We start from the raw sequence: 18,255 nt of genomic DNA, 5'->3' as shown, positions 1-18,255 counted from the left end.
GGGATTCTGAAAACATTTTTGGCCAATGGCTGAGATTTATAATTGGACAGAGTGAAAACAATCCATTATTTTAAGCTTTCCGAAATCAAGATTCCCATTAAATTCCTGACTCTTGGAGACAGCTCATGGGTGGGCAGTGTTGAAGTTAAATATGATGCTCAGATATAATTAGCAGAATAGGAGACAAAGAAGCCTCTGTCATCAAAGCCTAATTAGGGGTCACAGTTGCTGCTGGTTCTATTGTAACCCCACTCCTAGCTCAGGTCTAGCTGTAACCTTCCTGCTTATAATCACTTTTAGAAACAAAGGTCTATTTAGGAATAATGAATTTTAATTGATGTAGGTTTTGTCCTTTTCATTTTATGGGGAGATTTGGACACAGTTCTGAAATGCTATCCAGTCTGTGGTTCTTTGGCAACTCCAATGTTTTGAGCAAAATGGTTTAACTATTTGGCCCTAGGACATATTTTAAGAACACTCATGCCTGGCAAGGGCATTGAATAGCTACCAGTTAGCAATTCGCCAGACAAAAATAAATAGAGTCACTGCCAACCACAATTTGTGGATCTCAATTTTTAAAATAATTAATGTGAAGCAAAAAGGAATGGGATGCCATTCTTTTGGGTTTTCAATAAAATCAGCAGTTTATAGATTGGAGCAAATTTCTTTCCAAAGGCTAGAGTGTATCCAAAATGTTCACACACACACACACACACACACACACACACACACACACACACAATGTAATCATATGTGTCCCCAGTCCACATCTAGTTACCTAAAAGAAAGCTTAATAAGATGAAGTATAAAATAAATGCCTTTTGTAATGTACAATTTAGTTTCTAAATACAAAAGCCAGATTATGGCATTTTAAAACAAGAATGCATCGCCCAGGGACTGGTCACGCAGAGCTGCAGTGCAGTGAATCCCTTAGAGTGGCATTCCTTGCCGCCGTCTTAGTAATTCCCATGAAATGACTCTGTTCCTGAAGGGTATGGTAAGGTGGGGGAAGATACAGATACATGATCAAGTTGTGAATCATTCCTAACGGGGTTCGTTGTGATCGCCATCCTGCTGGGCATTAAATGAGCCCTTCCAGAATAGGATGGGGATTTCACTACCATTAAGAAAGAAGAGGCAGGAGTGAAGCACAAACTTTGGCCTCCTCGATCCAGGAGATACACTGGACAAACAGAGGAGTGACAGAGGACCACAGAAGCAGAATCAAGAACCCAGGCATGAGACAGAGTGGTGCACTCCCCAGCTCAAATAGCAAGTAAAGGCCAGAATCTTCTGTCAGGAGGCTGGTGTGTGGAGTAGGGTGCCTCTAGGCACTAAATTGGAGGAGCTGGGTGTGCTGACAGGTGAAACCAATCAGTTGTTTCCAGGCTGAGGCTTCTAGTGGAATGGCATGCCCTTTGGGCATTTATTGGCAGCTCTAGGAGAGTTGTGTAACATGGATCCAGCAGGGTAGCAGCAAGGGAGCCATGCGGCTGAGAAGCCAAAGACCAGGCCTTCTTCAGACATGACTGAGAAGAGCCTGTCTGGTTTCAATAATTGCATTCTGAGCATCTGCAACCTGTTTACTTCCTTAGGGGGAAAACCCATAGGCATGCACACGTTCTTTGTGGCCACGCAATGAACTCGGCTGTGAAGTTGGGTGCGGTGTCAGAATTGATCATGTTGGAGGAGAAGGCACATCTAAGTTTCTGAGGAATGGCCTTGGGCAGTGAGACGGATGATGGTGGTTCTCCCCTTCCCTCTTGTATAGTTGGACGAAGTCAGATACTCTTGCTCGCCTCACTTTCTACAACAGCCGCACGAACATTTTCAAGTCTTTAATAACTCTTTTTGCATAAATAGCATGCTGGTGACTAAAAGCATTTTGGAGCAACTTGATATAGATAACTGCATTTTCTAGGTTCACGGGAGAATGTTTTTAAATTATTTTTTAATCATTTAAAAATCATTTTATTGGGGGCTCGTACAACTCTTATCACAATCCATACATGCACCCATTATGTCAAGCACATTTGTTTCCCTCATCATTCTCAAAACATTTGCTTACCACTGAGCCCTTGATATCAGCTCATTCCGCCCCCTCCCTGTTGTCCCTCCATCCTGAACCCTTGATAATTTAAAAATTATTATTTTGTTATATCTTACACTGTCCAACATCTCCCTTCATCTATTTTTGGTTGTCCATCCCCCAGGAAGGAGGTTATATGTAGATCCTTGTAATCGGTTCCCCTTTTCTACCCCACCTTCCCTCTACCCTCCAAGCATCGCCACTCTCACCACTGGGCCTTGACAGGATCATCCTCCCTAGAATCCTGTGTTTCCAGTTCCTATCTGTACCAGTGTACATCCTCCAGTCCAGCTGGATTTGTAAGGTAGAATTGGGATCATGATAATGGTGGGGAGGAGGGAAAGCATAATCATTTTATTGGGGGCTCGTACAACGCTTCTCACAATCCATCCATACATCCATTGTGTCCAGCACATTTGGGCATTTGTTGCCATCATCAGTCTCAAAACATTTGCTTCACACTTGAGAGAATTTTTATATGAAGAACCGAAATGATGCTCACTTCCTCACACATAACTACTAGATGTTTCTGTATATTTTGCTTAAATGATTTAAAATGCTATTGAAAAAAAGGACGGGCACACAGGCATATGTAATTAGATTGTTTCCCTTTTTAAAAAATTATTTTCTTTGGGAAAATAAAACAGACTTGTTAGCAGCAAGTTTTTGGTTTTGGACAGCTCGATGATCCCTTAGTTGTCCGCCTGTTCTTGCCAAAATCTCCACACTGTCAACAGAGACAAGGCAGGGGGCTCTCGCTGGCCCTCTCTAGCCCCGCTGCAACACCCTCTGGGGAGGGCAGAGCTGGGTCAGATGGTTTCCAGGGGGCCTTTTACCTGCTCCTGCTAGTGAACAAATTTTGTTGGCTCAAAACACAAAACTGCACCTGGTCTGCTCCCATATTAAAGGTCATTGCTACCATTTTCGTCTACATTGACTAAACGCATGTTTGGACTCTAACAACCCAGCTAACACTCCCATCCCACGGCGGAAGAGGAAGTGATTAAGGAAGTATCACTGAGAAAATGCATAGGCACATAGCTTCTCTGTTAGTTGCTTTGTGCTTTCTTCAGCCCAGCTGAAGGTCTCCAAGTCGGGTGGGGGGTGGTTTCAGAACTGACCTGGTGAGAGAAAGGTAGGGAGAGGGAGGAAAGTTCTTACCTGTGGGTGTTCAGCTGCTTAGCCTCTGCTAGCCTCAGGCTCCTGGCCTGCCTTCGAGAAGGCCGTCCTTGAGAGACTGGGGCCCCACAGCCTGGTGTCTGGGCTTCCCTGCCATCTTCTGCTTCTGGGAATAGGTGTCATCTTCGCTTCCCTGTCTGTGCCGGGCCTCTCCTCTGTGCATGCCCACAGGCCCCGCGCTTCCAGAGCGTTCAGACCTTGGGTGCCAATCTATGTGGTTGAATTTAAGTTTTGTTTCTGAAAAGCCAAGTCTTCCCCAAGTCACTTTAGGAATAGATCCTTAGAATTCTTTCCGAAACAAAAGGACTCTCTCTGCCTGGCTGTCTGCTTGAATGTATAAACATCCTTCGCCCTGCTTGATAGGTTTAAAAAGTAAATACATAAATGTTTTCAGGGGAGTAAGAATTGCAACTGGAGGGGCATAATGTACACTTCAGCTCTCTGTACAAAGACAGTTTATTCCCGGGTGCTACAGAGAACACTGTCCCCACTGTCTATAAACAGGACCTCGTTCTTCGTTCTAATTAATTAACTTTATTAACTCGGAGTCGAAAGGAGGTGGCAACTTAAACAAGGGGATAAAAAGCAATGGGACTCGTCAGACTGGTTCCATATAACTGCTTCTTAACTGACAGTAAAAGCGCAGTCACTTACTTATTACGCGTAATAAAGCAAAATAGGTGCTTAGGAAGTCCAAAGGCAGCGGCCCATCACCAGTTTACCCACCGAATAACTAAGAAAAACAAAAACCAAAGCCAGCCTTTTTCTTTTGATCTGGTGCCAATTCAAGTTTATTTTGCTTGATAGAGAAGTAAGAGTGAAGGAATCCCAGATGAGGTAAAACACTGACATCTGCATACAAACTTCCCTCGCCCCATAGATTAAGACCTTTGTTAAAGGTTGCGGATTGCCATAGCAAAGAAGGTGCGATTCTATTTATGAACTCAGCAAAACCAGGCATTTGGTATCTGGAAAGTTCCAGAATCAGCGGTTGGATTCCCGAGTCAGCGTTACATGGGCGAGACGAGCGAGCTCTCTGGGCTGGACTGAACGTTTCAGCAGCACTGTAAGACCGCCTACAGTCACGTCACCAAAAAAACCCCAAACCACACACATCTTGCAAACAGAGTACCCATTCCTACCACATCGTTCTTGGAAATGTGCTCAGGCACTTTCGTCTCCCGCACCATCGAATGAGCTTACCAGTCTTTCCTCAGAGAGTGGCGTGGGTTTGCTACTAAACTGGGGGCTCGTTGATTCCGAGGAAGGAGAAACCTGAGCCCTTGCAAATAATATACTTAATATCTAGCAAGGCACGAGGCTGATGATTTGACATTCATTAACGTTCAAAATAGTAAAGTTACAAAAAATACAGCGACTTGGAAAGATGCTATTTGCTTAAGGACACATGGCTGCGCACATGGCCACCTACCTGCTCTCTGCAGCATTGTGGGTAATTTAACCACCAGATAGAGCACAGATGACTGCCAGGAGGCAAAAAAGCATTAGAGCCCATTGCGACCCTCAACACGTCAAAGCCTCAAGTACACGGAAAAGGCCTTGCAATCATGTATTGAGCTTTACATTTCTAATATATATCATAATTTAGAACAATATAATGTCACTTATGTAAAAGCAATTTTTTTCAAGTGTTATAGCTGAGAGCATGGATTTATTTTTGGCTTAATCATTTTTTACCAGTTTAATTTATAAAGCTCGTAATCTTGCTAGCAGGGCTTCAATTTCTGGAGCTAATTCGTTTTTAGAAACAGTGCCAAGAAGTTCCATTTCCTTTTTTCTGTTGCTTTCCACGTTACAGGCTTCCTTCTTCTCAGCAGCCTTGGTCCTCCCGGTCGGCGGAATGGTGTCTACATTACAACTAAGCTCCTTGGTGACGGTGGTCCTGGTTGAGTTGCAACTGATTCTGCGGTGTGGATGTGACCCTTCAGTCAGCGGCACGTTCTGATTTTCTACAGTAAGGAAGAGAGAGACATAAAGCTTACCACAGTAAAAAACCAAGACGTCTATGACACAATTTAAAACACTTGTCCGCAGCAGAACAACTCCTCTTTGACTACTGGGAAACAACATAAAATACAACAAAAAATGTTCTCTTCCACTGAGTAAGGCAGATTTAAAATAAACACGCAGCAGGGAAGAGTAAACTGAAATCAAACAGACGACCCCTTCATTAGAATTGATGTTCATTTTCTTCTTCCTTTATCCTGGAATGCCCACTGTCATGCCACGGTCCATATTTCACTCAGGTCTCTGTTCAAAGCCATGTCACTGGAGAAGCCTGCCTTACGCACCACTTCAACTAGCACCCCCTTTCAACGACTCTCTGTATTCTCTTGCCCCGCACCTTTTCCAACACAGAGCTTATGGCCACCAGCCCCCACAGAGATGCTCACTTATCGGTTCAAAGTCTCTTTACTAGAAAGAGCTGCATGCTCTAAGGTAGCAGAGCTTGTCTTTTAAACACCGGTGTGTCCCGGGGCATAGAATGGCACCCGTGCACAATACCCCCTTGGCCAGCAGTCGACTCTGACCCAAGCGGACTTGGTGCGCGTCAGAGTAGACTGGTGCTCCGCTGGACTTTCAGTGGCTAGTGTTTCAGAAGTGGATTGCCAGGCTTTTCTTCCGAGGTGCCTCTGGCAGATTCAACCCGCCAATTTGCTGGTTAGAGCCAAGCACACTAACCATTCACACCACCCAGGAACGCTTGTGTGCAAAGCCAAACTCAAGCTCACTGTCAGTGAGTCCATTCTGACTCACAGTGACCCCATCAGACAGAGTAGAACTGGCCCCTGTGAGTTTCCCAGATTGTTAGCTCTTTATGCCAGTCGAAATCCTCGTCTTCCTGCCGAGGAGAAACTGGTGGTTTTGAACTGCTGATCTTGCAGTTAAAATCCCAACTGATAACCGCTATGCCAACACTCCAAGGTAGCACTCAATAAGTATGTGTTGGGTAAGGAAATTACTTCTGTACTCTGTGATGAAGATAAATATTACTTTGAATAACAAGGACATTAATTTCCCATCTGTAAGAGCCAAGGAGGAGTCTTTCTAATAGAAAGTTAACAAAGCCAATGATTTCCTAATGCTGCGACCCATTAATACAGTTCCTCATGTTGTGGTGACCCCCTAACCATAAAATTATTTTTGTTGCCACTTCATAACTGTCATTTTGTTACAGTTATGTTTTCCGATGGTCTTAGGCAATCCCTGTGAAAGGGTCGTTCGACCCCCCAAAGGGGTCGTGACCACAGGTGAACCGCTGCTTTAAAAGAAATACTAAGTCAATGTGGCAGGCAGATTGTTAGACCTTCCTAGCAAACCAGAATTGCCATAATTTGTCAACTATGTACACATATTCATATAGCTATGTACATGTAAACCTGTACACATATCTTTATCAGTAAGGGACAAAGCTTGTGACTGGTTATGGCAACAAGGAGAGAGCTGGAATTAATGGGTCTGGCTGATTGACTTTCCCAAAGACCACTAGATTTGGTTTGGCTTGTTTGTTTCTTTTTCATTAACTGATTCTTGTTTCACAAAATCTTAGAAGTGATCTCTTCTGAAGATCTGAAAATTGAAAAAAGACACTTTCGATATTCATGTAACCTTGAACAGGGCTGGGAAATGGCTTCGACAAACTTGACATGACATTTAAAGTTTTTTGGTTATTCACTGAGAGATGTTCCATTATTCCAATGGTAATGACTTTGGAGCACAAGCAGTCACTCATGACAGTGTATTTTCCGTGAGTGTTGAAAATTCCTGCCGGAAACAGCTTGTACATGAAAAGGTGGCTGCTGAAGATATTTACTGCACTGTCATTTCCTGGCCAGTGGCTTCCCGTGATGGATGAGTATTTTGTACACTTTCTTGGGCAATCTCAACAAATTTTAAAAGTAGGATCACCTTTTAGCTGTTGAAAGAAAATGAACACACTTTCCTATCACCTCCATCAGGTAGGTAGGCAACTGTTACTTAAAAATCACCATTTAATAAAGCAGTGATTTTCCTCTGAGAGCAGTTTATGCTCTGTAGCTTATAATGTACATATTGCATTGTGGGAAACAGCAAAACTGACAGGGTGCCTCTGCAGCTCCCATGACCTCATACACACCCCTTCTTCCCCCACAGGTGCCACCTGCACCTGCCTCAAGGTGTGTATGAAAATGGCATCTGTCGCTGACTGTGACAAAGCTTCCTCTTCCTCTGCCCCAAATCTTCCTTTCCTTCATATTGAGTTTCTAGCAAACTACTCCGTCATATGACAATATCGTCAACTACCTGGGTTATTTGGCAAGTGGGCAACTCCATTTAAACATCTGGAGAGAGTGTGTGTTAAGAGAAAAAAAGGCTCAATTGTAGAGCTAGGGTTAGGGAAAGCAAAAAAAAAAAGAACACAAAAAAGGAAAAGTTTAATTGACTAAAATATGGATCTGGATAATGTATGCAGACCAAGAAGACTGTGTGTGTGGATATTATTCACGCAAGTGGATACATCGAAACAGACCCAGCTGACCAGTTACAGGAAGAATGAAACTATACTCCCTCACACCCATCCACCCACCAGCACACACACGCACACGCACGCACACGCGTGTGACGAGGCTACTTCTACGTATGTATGTACAAGATAGGAATATACCCATGAATATGAGAGCATCCACAGGGCAAGCAACCATCCCCCCAGGTCAAGGGCGGCAGCTGGTTGCAGGAGGCGGAAGGGGCAGGGAGGAGGGAGCTGGGTAGTGGTCAGCAACGGGGAAGTGGGGAGAGTGCAGCTATCTTGCTGGGATCGAGATCAGTATCGATTCCAAAGGCTTAGAAATTTTTGAATGGAAAACCAATCTTCCCTGTAAACTTTCACACAAATGACAATGTTGGTTTTTTTAAAAAAAAAGAGTAAGTCAGGATTTTCTTTACCATTGGCTTTAATAAAGTCTCAGGTTCTTCGACAACACCAAACCGGGGATAATAACCAATCTCAACGAGTAGCTGCGAGCATTCAGGGAAACAGTGAGGTGGCACTTGGAGCCCAGGTGTGAGGACCTGAAGACACCTTCCCTTCCCTTCTCCTTCGGAGCTTCTTCAGGGACCTTCTTCTACCCAAGGGTCAGGGTTGGCACAGGGCTCCCACCTCTGACTTTATAGGGCTCAGCCCTGAGGCCTGAACTAGTTTCACTGATGGCTGACATTCCCGCAGTCGTTCGTTTCTAAGTCACTGGTTGCCCTTGGCGCATCATCACCCCGTTTTCTAAATCGAAAAGGTGAATGCAAAAGGAGCGTAGGTCACTTGTTTCGACTTAGTTACTGACTACATCAATGGCAGAAGTCTCTGGAGACACTCAGGCTGTCTTAAGGAAATTCAAAAAGCTTTTGCCCAAGGAACGTGCTAAGCAATCCAAAGCCCTGTTTAATCGTGGGGTCCTGTGCTTGGACTGTAAAATGCCTCCTGACACATTCAGTTCTCGCAACAACGCTGCAAAGCACCGAGGAGACCCCTGTAATCCGCCTTAGCAGAGTGTGTCCAAGGTCACACAGTCTCTTCTTTCCTAGTATTGCTAACATGCATGATGATGACCTTCAAGTCTGACCTCAGCTCCCCCATAATTCCCTAGTCTATCCACTGCATCATTCTTGGAGACAACTACTTCTCCTCTTTTCCGCTCTTTCCAAAACTCCATTATGTCCTCCCTCACTGCACTTACCTCTGAGAAGCAGTCACACCCACCACCCACCACTCACCCACCACCCACGAATGCTCCCATGAGGACCACTCCCGTGAGCATGAGACCGTCTTTTGGGCTCCCTTCCGAAGCCGCCCCCTCCATCTGAGAACCAGACCTCCTTGTCTTTTTAAGGATATCGCTCTGGTAGCCCATGGCCTCTCCTCCAGACTCTGGTGACACTCAGTGTACAAACCTATAGCAGTACCCTCGGATCCTTGGGCGTGGGGGCCCTTTGGCCCCATACGTGCTCATGGCATTGAAGCCCTTGGCTCTCTTTAGAGCAAACTTCAAAGAGCTGCCCAGACTACGGTTCCCCGTCCTCCTTTCAGCTCCTGTCAAGGCGACGCAGGAGTGGCATGCTGCCGCAAACACGGGTCACCTGTCTCTTAGCTACCATAGTTTTCCGTGATTTGGTCTCCCACTCTTTCCATGTTATCCCAGAACAAAATGACCAGCAGGTGCAGGGCTGTCCTCTCTGCACTCAGCCTTTGGACTTCTTGGGGAGGCTGGGGGCGGGGGCGGGGTGGGGGGTGTTGTGGAGAGTAAGATGGGAGAGCAATTCAAGTGAGGCATCCCTGCTCTTTTAAGGCAACTCAGCATAGATGTGGGCTTGTCGTGGGGACCACAGGAGAGAGACAACTTGGTGGCATTTAACTGCTCCGGGGTTTCAAGGGGATGTCCTGAGAAGCAACAGACAAGGTGGAGTAAAGAGCACAGGGAGCGTTCCTGAGAAATAAAAGAGAGAATGTACAAGGACCATTCCAGAATGAGTTCAGAACTCTGTTACCAATGTGTAGGTGACTGCTCTTCCCCCCCAATGCACACATCTCCCTCACACCCCATCAGCCCGAGTTAGTCCTCCACTTCGTCCTCTCTGCTATAGTTCAGGCTACGACAGACCCGACTTGTGGACTAGGGCAATCACAACTTGGACTGCAAGTGAAGGCTCATGCCCACTATGACATTGTGGTTCCACTGGGCACTCAAGTGCCAACTCTCATGGTCCCCGGGGGAAATATGTCTACAGGTAGGGGAAGTTCCCAAGTTAAAAGTTCAAGTTTATTTAGAAACTTTATTAATGAAGCTGGATAAGGGCCACATGTCCTTTGCTAGTACTATTATTTTAAAGGAGTCTGCAAATGTGCTAAGCTACGCCATGAAAGGCTGGCAGTTGGAGTCTCCACAGAAGTGCCTTGGAAGAAATGCCTGGTGATGGCACTTCCATCCCAAACCCACCCTGAAGCACAGTCTGCCTTATGGGTTTCCAGGAAGCTGGCCAGGAGTCACTGGGCATTGTCCAGAAGTTTGCTACGGTGGCATTATGTGGGCAGACTATTAGACACAATTTCCATAAAAACAACCATGAACTTCAGTTTCTAAATATGTGACGTCCAAATGACAAGGGCACCACAACCCCACAAGTCGAAGAGAACTCTCTGTAGGTGCTCCGAGGCATGAAATAAATGGTGATTTGAGGTGTGTAGGCTCATCATTTTAATATGAAATAAGGTATTTTTTAAATATAAGGCACACACGGGCACATGAATTTTTTTCTGAAGAAAGGAAAGGGTGGAGTATGGACAAAAAGTTAAGTGTTTGCTTTCTCTCCCCACGCAAACCCCCACCTAAACACACTTCCTGAACCGAAACACGAACTGTTACAGCAGAGTAGGACGCGTCCCTAATGCTCCCAAGCGCGCCAGCTACTGACTGGACTACTGAACGGCGAGACACCAGCTGCTGTTCTCAGCACCAGAGAGGTAAAGGGATCCAATCCACACCTCTCGTGCTGGTGTTTTTGTGGAAATAAACAGGGTACGGATCCATGGTATTTCCCTTTTAAGACAGGAAGATACTCTTACAACTTCGCTTTCATTCTTCTTAGGATTCTCACGCGAAGAATTAGTTCTAGATTTCTACTGCAACTGCTCCCTCCCCGCCCCAAATGACATGAAAATGCTGAACACTGTTGAGAATTGAATGGTTCTTAAATAGAGAGCATTCCACTGCATGCAAGAGCACAGGCGTTAACTTCCAGCCATTGTTGGATGACACATAAAGCGTGGGACCAAGAAACCAAAGACCATCATCCCGAGCAAACATCCCCATTGTTCCTCAGGGGGCTCAACAGAAACAGGAAGCCAGGAAGCTGACGGAAAGGCCAGGAAATGGAAATGTACGCAGCTTGGCATGGAGGCAGGACAGATGTCAGCCCACAGCCGTTATGCTTCGGAAGCTAAGGCGGCAAAGGGAAAACCTGGCTGCAGCAGGAACCATCAGCTGACTCAGCAGGAGCCATTCGCCTCCTAAGTCAGTATTGATCCCCCATCACATTGTGGTTCTAGTGGGCACTGGTTTCTTCTGAGTGCCACTCTCAGATGAAATATGTAATTGAGGCCTTGCCTTTGTGGTCAGTGCTGAGCCCGTGGCAGCTTTGACAGGAGGTGGAAATACAGAACTCTGGCGTCCTGAGCTGAATGCATGTATTCCTTCTTCCTGATCTGGCCTCTCCTTGCAGTTCATTCCCCTGACTCTGCACTATTATCTAGTCTCCTAAGTAGCTGCTTTGTCTCGCCCCAGCAATGCCTTTAACTTGATGAAAGGGGAGAAACATGACCCATAAATATCCATTTTTAAAGCACCACTGGGTCCATATGATAGTAAAATGTGTGACATATATATGTTTTTAATCTGTGCAATAACTGAAGTCAGTGCCGGCCACTAGCAGCCCAAACCCCTGTGGTTTTCCTTACTGCTGATTCACGGATGTTATAAATCATTGTCTTTCTTGGTTTCATTTTCCTGTTCACTTCATCTCATGTATTGAAAATGTTAAAAATGATACAAAGAGGAAAAGGGCATTTTGTAGATAGTTAAAATATCTTAAGCACGCCACAAAACTCTTATTAAAACCAGTCCCGTTAAAAAAAACACACAAAAACAATGCAATTTCTCCCCAATTCAAATAAAACAGACAAAGCAGAAAATGATTTTTTTAAAAAAAGATAGCTCTGCTTAGAGGAGATAATTGATAATTGAACTAGAACTTTTCTGCAGAAACCCATTATATATAATATTTCAGACTTTGATTCAGCCCTGTTCTAGATCACTGCCCTTGGAATAAAAATTCAGACAGAACTGTCATTTTGTACATTCCTAGGCTAACCACTGACAAGGAGCTGACTGCGACTTAGGTGACTTGACATGACAGAGTAGAACGGCCCAATAAGACTTCCTGGGCTATAAACTTTAAGGAAGCAGACTGCTATACCTTGCTCCAATGGAGGAGCTGGTGGGTTTGAACCAACAACCTTTTGGTAAGTGGCTGAGACTTTAACCACTGTCTTGCCAAAAATGCAAACCAGACTCACTGTCGAGTCAATGCTGACTCACAGTGACGCCTGCGGGTTTCTGAGACTGTAACAGTTCTGTTCACAGGAGTAGGAAGCCCAGTGTCTTTCCCGGGTAGCTTCTGACGACCCACGACGTGGAACCATTTCACGGCCACGGCTCCTGTCTTCCCAGTGCTCCCCCGTCAGGAGAAGGAAGTGCAAGGTGAGGCCGTTCAAGGCGCCCAGGATAAGTCTCCCTTTTCCCTGTCCGTGGAATGGTAACGTGAAGTGCTTGTCTTTCAGATTTGAAACACTGGTATCGAGGTGGATGCCCTTCGTTATTTTGTCTTCATTATATTTTCAACCTCTCACTCAGCTGTTGGCAATGCCAAGTTGGCATTAATCCCTGTTGAAACTGCTCCCAACAAGGTTACCAAAATCCCTACTGTTCCATGCCTCGTTTTCCTCTCACGTTTTCAATATTTTGGAGTGTTAGTCATAGCTGGGACTGTGATGACTGAATATCATTATGGTAATTGATAACCTCAATATCATAAGGCTATCTCAAAGCACTCAGCTTTGACCTCAAAGGTCAGTGGTTCAAATTCATGGGAAATTCTGACTGAGAAGATCTGTAGATTTGCTTCTATAAATATTACAGAACAAACGGGACAAACACCGCGACGACACGATCCTGCAGTGACAATGACCTAGAAGCGAATGCAGGGTGGACCTGCAGGCTCAAGGAGTGTGGGAGGGAGAATGGGACTACATGCAAGAATATGTGCCCCTTTGACAGAGGACGTACTGAAACTCTGTCCATGAATGTGGTGGGGCATACATGGGACACCATTCTGAAAGCGTCGGTACAGCCAAACACCTTGAGGAAATGCATCCATGAGTCTGGGGACTTAGGACCATAATTTTGGCTGTCACTCAGGTTAATTCACATCACCTAACCCACAAAGAAAATGTTCCACACTGGGCTTTGATGAGTGGTGACTGGGGTCTTAAAAGGTTTTGAAAAGCTGTCTAAGACGTAACTGTGTATCGAAGGCGTGGCTCCTGTGCGGAGCAAAGAAGACTGAAGACTGAGACACTTGGAAACTAATGTGCCCTGTGACCCGCAGCTCACACCCTGAGGTCCGAATGAATACATGGTACCTGCTACCACTCCTAACTGCTCCGAAAGGGGTCGCTTTAGAAGGGCCTGGACCGAGTAGGGGAAAAAATGTGGAAAAGTCAAACCCATAAAAAAACAAAAACAAAACCAGGCTTGTTGGTTGGAGGGAGATTGGTGGAACCTCTGAGGCGATGGCCCTTCCTCATCCTCAGCCCGGAACTAAACTAACCCCGCTGACTCCATTCTCAGCCCCAACAATGCATGGGTCTACACGGGGACACAGGAACACTGGGAGGCACACAGTCTGCAGTAACCAACTATGTGAGATGACAAAGGGCGCATTTACCCCTGGACAAAGTTCAGTAGTTTCGGACAGAAGGAGAACTGGAAATGGGGAAGAGGGAAGATGTGGGATAAGTGAGACAAGCTGTGAGGACTGCCGTCTGCGGCACAAAACAGATGTGTAGAAATGGTCGAATGGAACACTGATTTGCTCTGGAAGCCTCCACTCAATTCACAATGGAAAAAGATTACGGCCAAGAAACCCGCGTGGCTCAGTTCTACTTCGTCATGTGCCTTGCTGAGCCGGAATTGACAGGCTGGCACACTGCAGTAGTGTGCACCCGCCTCCCTGCCGCCCCGCTTTCATGCACTTGACTCATAGCCCCTCTGAGAGCTGCTACAGGGATAGCTCCTCCTTTGGCACAAGCCCTCAGATTCCAGAGTAACATGTTCTATGATAAACGGTTCTTTACCACACTCGCTCGCCCACCTTTCGATGATTCATTTTTAACAGTTTTACAAAATATTTCTAATTTCCAACTCCAAGACAATCATGTCTCTAGCTGTAGATATGCCCACAGCTACATCCTTAGGCCACTTTCTCCGCCTTTTCTTTCTGCTTTCCACTGAGATCATGAATGTGCCCACTTCGCTTCACCCTCACCCCTTGAACTATTTGGAAATGCTTACCACACTCCTTAAGTGTGCTCCTTCTATTTCACTTGGACGTGCTTATGAGTCGCCAGACCATCTCCTTGAAACACAGGTTCTGACTTCTCTGGTGGGGGCTAGGATTCTGAGTTTCTAGCAGTGTCCAAGTGGTGGGGCACACGGTGCGTGGCAGACGCTTGCGGTGGCTTAGAGATTGCTTTCCCTGCTATCACTGGACTCACACATGCTGAGAAAGAGTGAAGTGCAGAGAGCTGGCATTCCAGTCTTCTGGCTTTAGGCTCAGCGCTCGGAGCATTCTAGTCTGTGGTCCCTTTTCTTTTGCCTCATTGTCCCAGGTCCTCATGCTCACACTCAACAGTTCACATACATCTTGCTTCAGCTCATCCACTGCAAGTCCCTCAATGTGCCGATAGCTCTGCCCCCGCCCCCCCGCTCCCTGTTCCTGCCCGCCTTCTTCCTAATCCTCTGTGCTATGTCCATGGGCAAATGTTATCCTTTCAAGTGGCTGAAAACCATCACAATTTATTCAAAAGTTTCTCCAGAGATGATAAGTTAGAGTATGGTTCGGTAAATTCATTACTGAATTCACTGAGCATTCAGCTTACTTTGCTCCGTGCTGAGTCCTACAGCATTTAGGACCCTGGCATTGTTTCACGAGCATGCCAAATCATATTAATGTGGGTTTTCAAGGTCCTGGGGGGGGGGGGAAGAATCAAAGATAACTAGAGTATCCTGTGCTGTCCTTACTGCTGTTGAGTAGATTTCAGCTAAGAACGACTCCACAGGACAGCGTAGAACTGTCCCTGAGGGTTCCCTGGACTGTAATCTGCATGGAAGCCAACTGCTAAATCTCTCTCCCACGGAGCTGCTGATTGGTTTGAACTGCCGACCTTTCCGTCAGCAACAAGCGCTTAACCACTGTGCAACCAGGGTTCCTGGTCCAGGCATATAAAACAAAATCATTGTGGGTTCACGTAGTCCTTTGCAATAAAACTTTAAACAATTTCCATGTAGCCTTAATAATTAAGGTTAGTTTTAGTATAAGCTTATCAAGTTTTGTTTAAAACAATCAGTATTTATTCATTAGAGAATTTAATCCTGGGATCTATCTGTGCTAGAGACCATGTGAACTTAAAATAATTTTATATATGACTACAAACACAGAAATGTTTCCTTACTTCTTCCAAGCTGATCACCGGATATGTACAATATTAACCATATCTAAAGATAACAATATGAATGAGGAGTCAAAACAAAACAAACAAACTCTGGTCCACCTTCCTCGGACTTAAATTGCAGGTCTGCATAAAGACAGCAATGTGATCGAGGAGTAAGGAGACCATGGGCTCATATCAATGTAAGTCCATGTTCACCGACTCTGACTACACCATCTAGCATACATGCCTAATCATGTTTAGGTGTAAAGAAACGTGTGCTGGCTGAGACTAACAGGGAAATACAGTGTATTTGCAGAAAGAAATATGTCCTGAATACTGCGGGAGAGGGGAAGGAATTATAGAATATTCCTATCAGGCTAATAAATGAACGCTAACACCATTGGTCTACTGGTTTGTTGTACTTGAGGAGGTTTATGTGTTGCTGAGATGCTGGGAGTTATGCCATTTATGTTTCAAATACTGGCTGGGTCACCGGTGGTGAAAAGATTTCAGCGGCATTGCCAGACTCAGACAGACTGGAAAGGAGAATGTGGGATCTGGGAGAAGGAAAAATGAAGACCATGAGCATCTTATTAATAGAAGCAGAACACTGCCTGATACAGTGCCAGCAAATGAGTCGTTCGGGTTGGAAAGTTCGGAATATGCCTGGGAAGAACTGCTTCCACAAACTAGAGTTGACCTTGCTGACCAGGATGGAGTAAAGCTTTGGGACCGTAATTTGCTGATGTAGCATGACTCCAAATGAGGAAAAAAAAAAAAAACCAAAACAACAAACATAGATTTGTAATCAGAAAGTGGAATGTGGAAGCAAAAATCAAGGAAAATTAAAAATTGTCAAAAAGTTACTGGAATGCTCGAAGGTGTGTCATCACAGGTGTGTCAATCTGGTTTTAAGTGTTAAAGCTTCAGCACGAAGCTCCCCCTGGTAATCTACAATGGAGAAACCTGTATTCTTTTGGGGAAGCGGCATGATTTCTTAGGCTAAGACAGGCAACAAAAAGAACAAGACAGGCAACAAAAAGAACAAGCGAAACCTCTCACCACATTGAGCAAGCTGGGGGACAACATGCTGAACAAAAGAAATCAACCACAAAAGGACCAACAGTGCCCGAGACTGCTTTGATAAGAACTAAAGAAACAGTTTATAGAGAGAAAGACAGAAATCTTTGACGGAAGTTACTGGGGAGGGAAGGGAGAATGATTGGGATAGTAGGCATGTGTTACTTTGGTGAAGAGCAAAGCAATAATACATGGGTCGTTGGCATATCTTGGCCTAAACAAAGGAAGACACAGAGAAGAATGAAAAAATATAGAACAAAATAAGCAACACTGTAAATACCGATGGCAACATCTAAAATGCTACACCAACAGGCAAAACAAACAACAATTTACAAGCAGATACAGAGGCAGATAGGTATGCTGAACAGGGGTAAGAGAGAGTATGAGTACGCCCACATACATATGTAAGTTTGGCTACGGGTACTTTTACACATATATTTGCATGGACAGAATGTATGTTTATATATGTATGACAGCACATAGGGGAGGCAATCACAGATGCTTCCTAGACACACCCAAACGCTGAGTTGCTGGGTTGAGGTCCCCAGTCTTGAGGTCAATTGGCAGAACATACTTTATAAAGAAAACGTCTTGCTTCCCACTTTCGTGGTGGGTCTGGCGCCTTATGTTTGTGACCAGCCATCTAAGCTACAATTACTGGTGTCGCCCTGTCTGAAGCAAAGGTGAATGAAGACAACCAAAGACACAAGCCCTAAGGGGACCACATAAGCCAGAGCCTCCACTGGCCTGTGGTCAGAAAAGTTAGATGGTGCCCAGCTACCAGCACGGCTGATTTCTCATAGAGATCTCAACAGAAGGTCCTGGGCAGCATGTGTGTGTCAGGGTGGCGGGGGTGGGGGGGAACAAAATCCAAATTAATTTAAAAGACCAGATGTACTGGTCCGACGGAGACCGGAAAAACTCCAAGACTACTTCTTGCCCAATGTAATTATTCTAATATGGAACTGAAGCTGCTCCCAGGGGCCCCTCGCAACCAAGTACTAGACGGGGCGATAAAATAGACAATGACACCTACGATGGAAGTGCTCGTTCGCACAGCCGAGTACACGAGAAAAAACGGCAGCCTGCGCCCAAAGCAAGGAGGAAGCGGATGAAGCAGAAAAACTGGGTGAATGGAAAGGGGTGACATACGTGGAAAGGAGGGGAGGGCTGGTGCATTGTGGGAGTTGACATCAATGTTACAAAGTTATGTATAAACTATGAGATGTGAAACTCATTTTCTCTACAAACTTACTCTTAAAGGACAATAACATGCTTATGTTTTGTGTTATTTTGTTAAAGACGAAGACAAGAATGAGAAGAAGAAACACAGTCCCTCAACACTTTAATAAGTAGCACATGAAACGTGAAACGGTGTCTCACGTATTTTGGACATGCTGCCAGGAGAGCAGTCCCCGGAGAAGGATATCGTGCTTAAAGTAGAGGGACAGCAAAAAAAAGGAAGGCGTTTGACAGGCTGGATTGACTCAGTGGCTCCAACAATAGGTTCGAACCTAAGAACAATTGTGGGGCTGGCTCGGGACTGGGCAGTGCTTTCCCTCTGCTGGACACAGACGTGCTGCGCGTCAGA

General features: G+C 45.3%; 1 protein-coding gene across 2 annotated transcripts in view; it reads right to left on the bottom strand.

Moving 5' to 3' along the window:
- Positions 1-4,029: 4,029 nt before the first annotated feature.
- The window catches only part of DIAPH3 (diaphanous related formin 3), a 576,438-nt gene continuing 562,212 nt past the window's right edge, over positions 4,030-18,255 (bottom strand). For both annotated transcript variants that reach the window (XM_075563000.1, XM_075563001.1), the window contains one exon: positions 4,030-5,238. In XM_075563000.1, coding sequence (XP_075419115.1) covers positions 4,976-5,238 — 263 coding nt within the window. In that variant the 3' untranslated portion in view covers positions 4,030-4,975. The remainder of the gene's footprint in view (positions 5,239-18,255) is intronic.

Source organism: Tenrec ecaudatus, chromosome 11 (genome assembly GCF_050624435.1).
Source record: "Tenrec ecaudatus isolate mTenEca1 chromosome 11, mTenEca1.hap1, whole genome shotgun sequence".
Taxonomy (NCBI): Eukaryota; Metazoa; Chordata; class Mammalia; order Afrosoricida; family Tenrecidae; genus Tenrec; species Tenrec ecaudatus.
The sequence above is the reverse complement of the archived record's forward strand: the minus strand, read 5'-3'. Positions and strand labels throughout refer to the sequence as shown.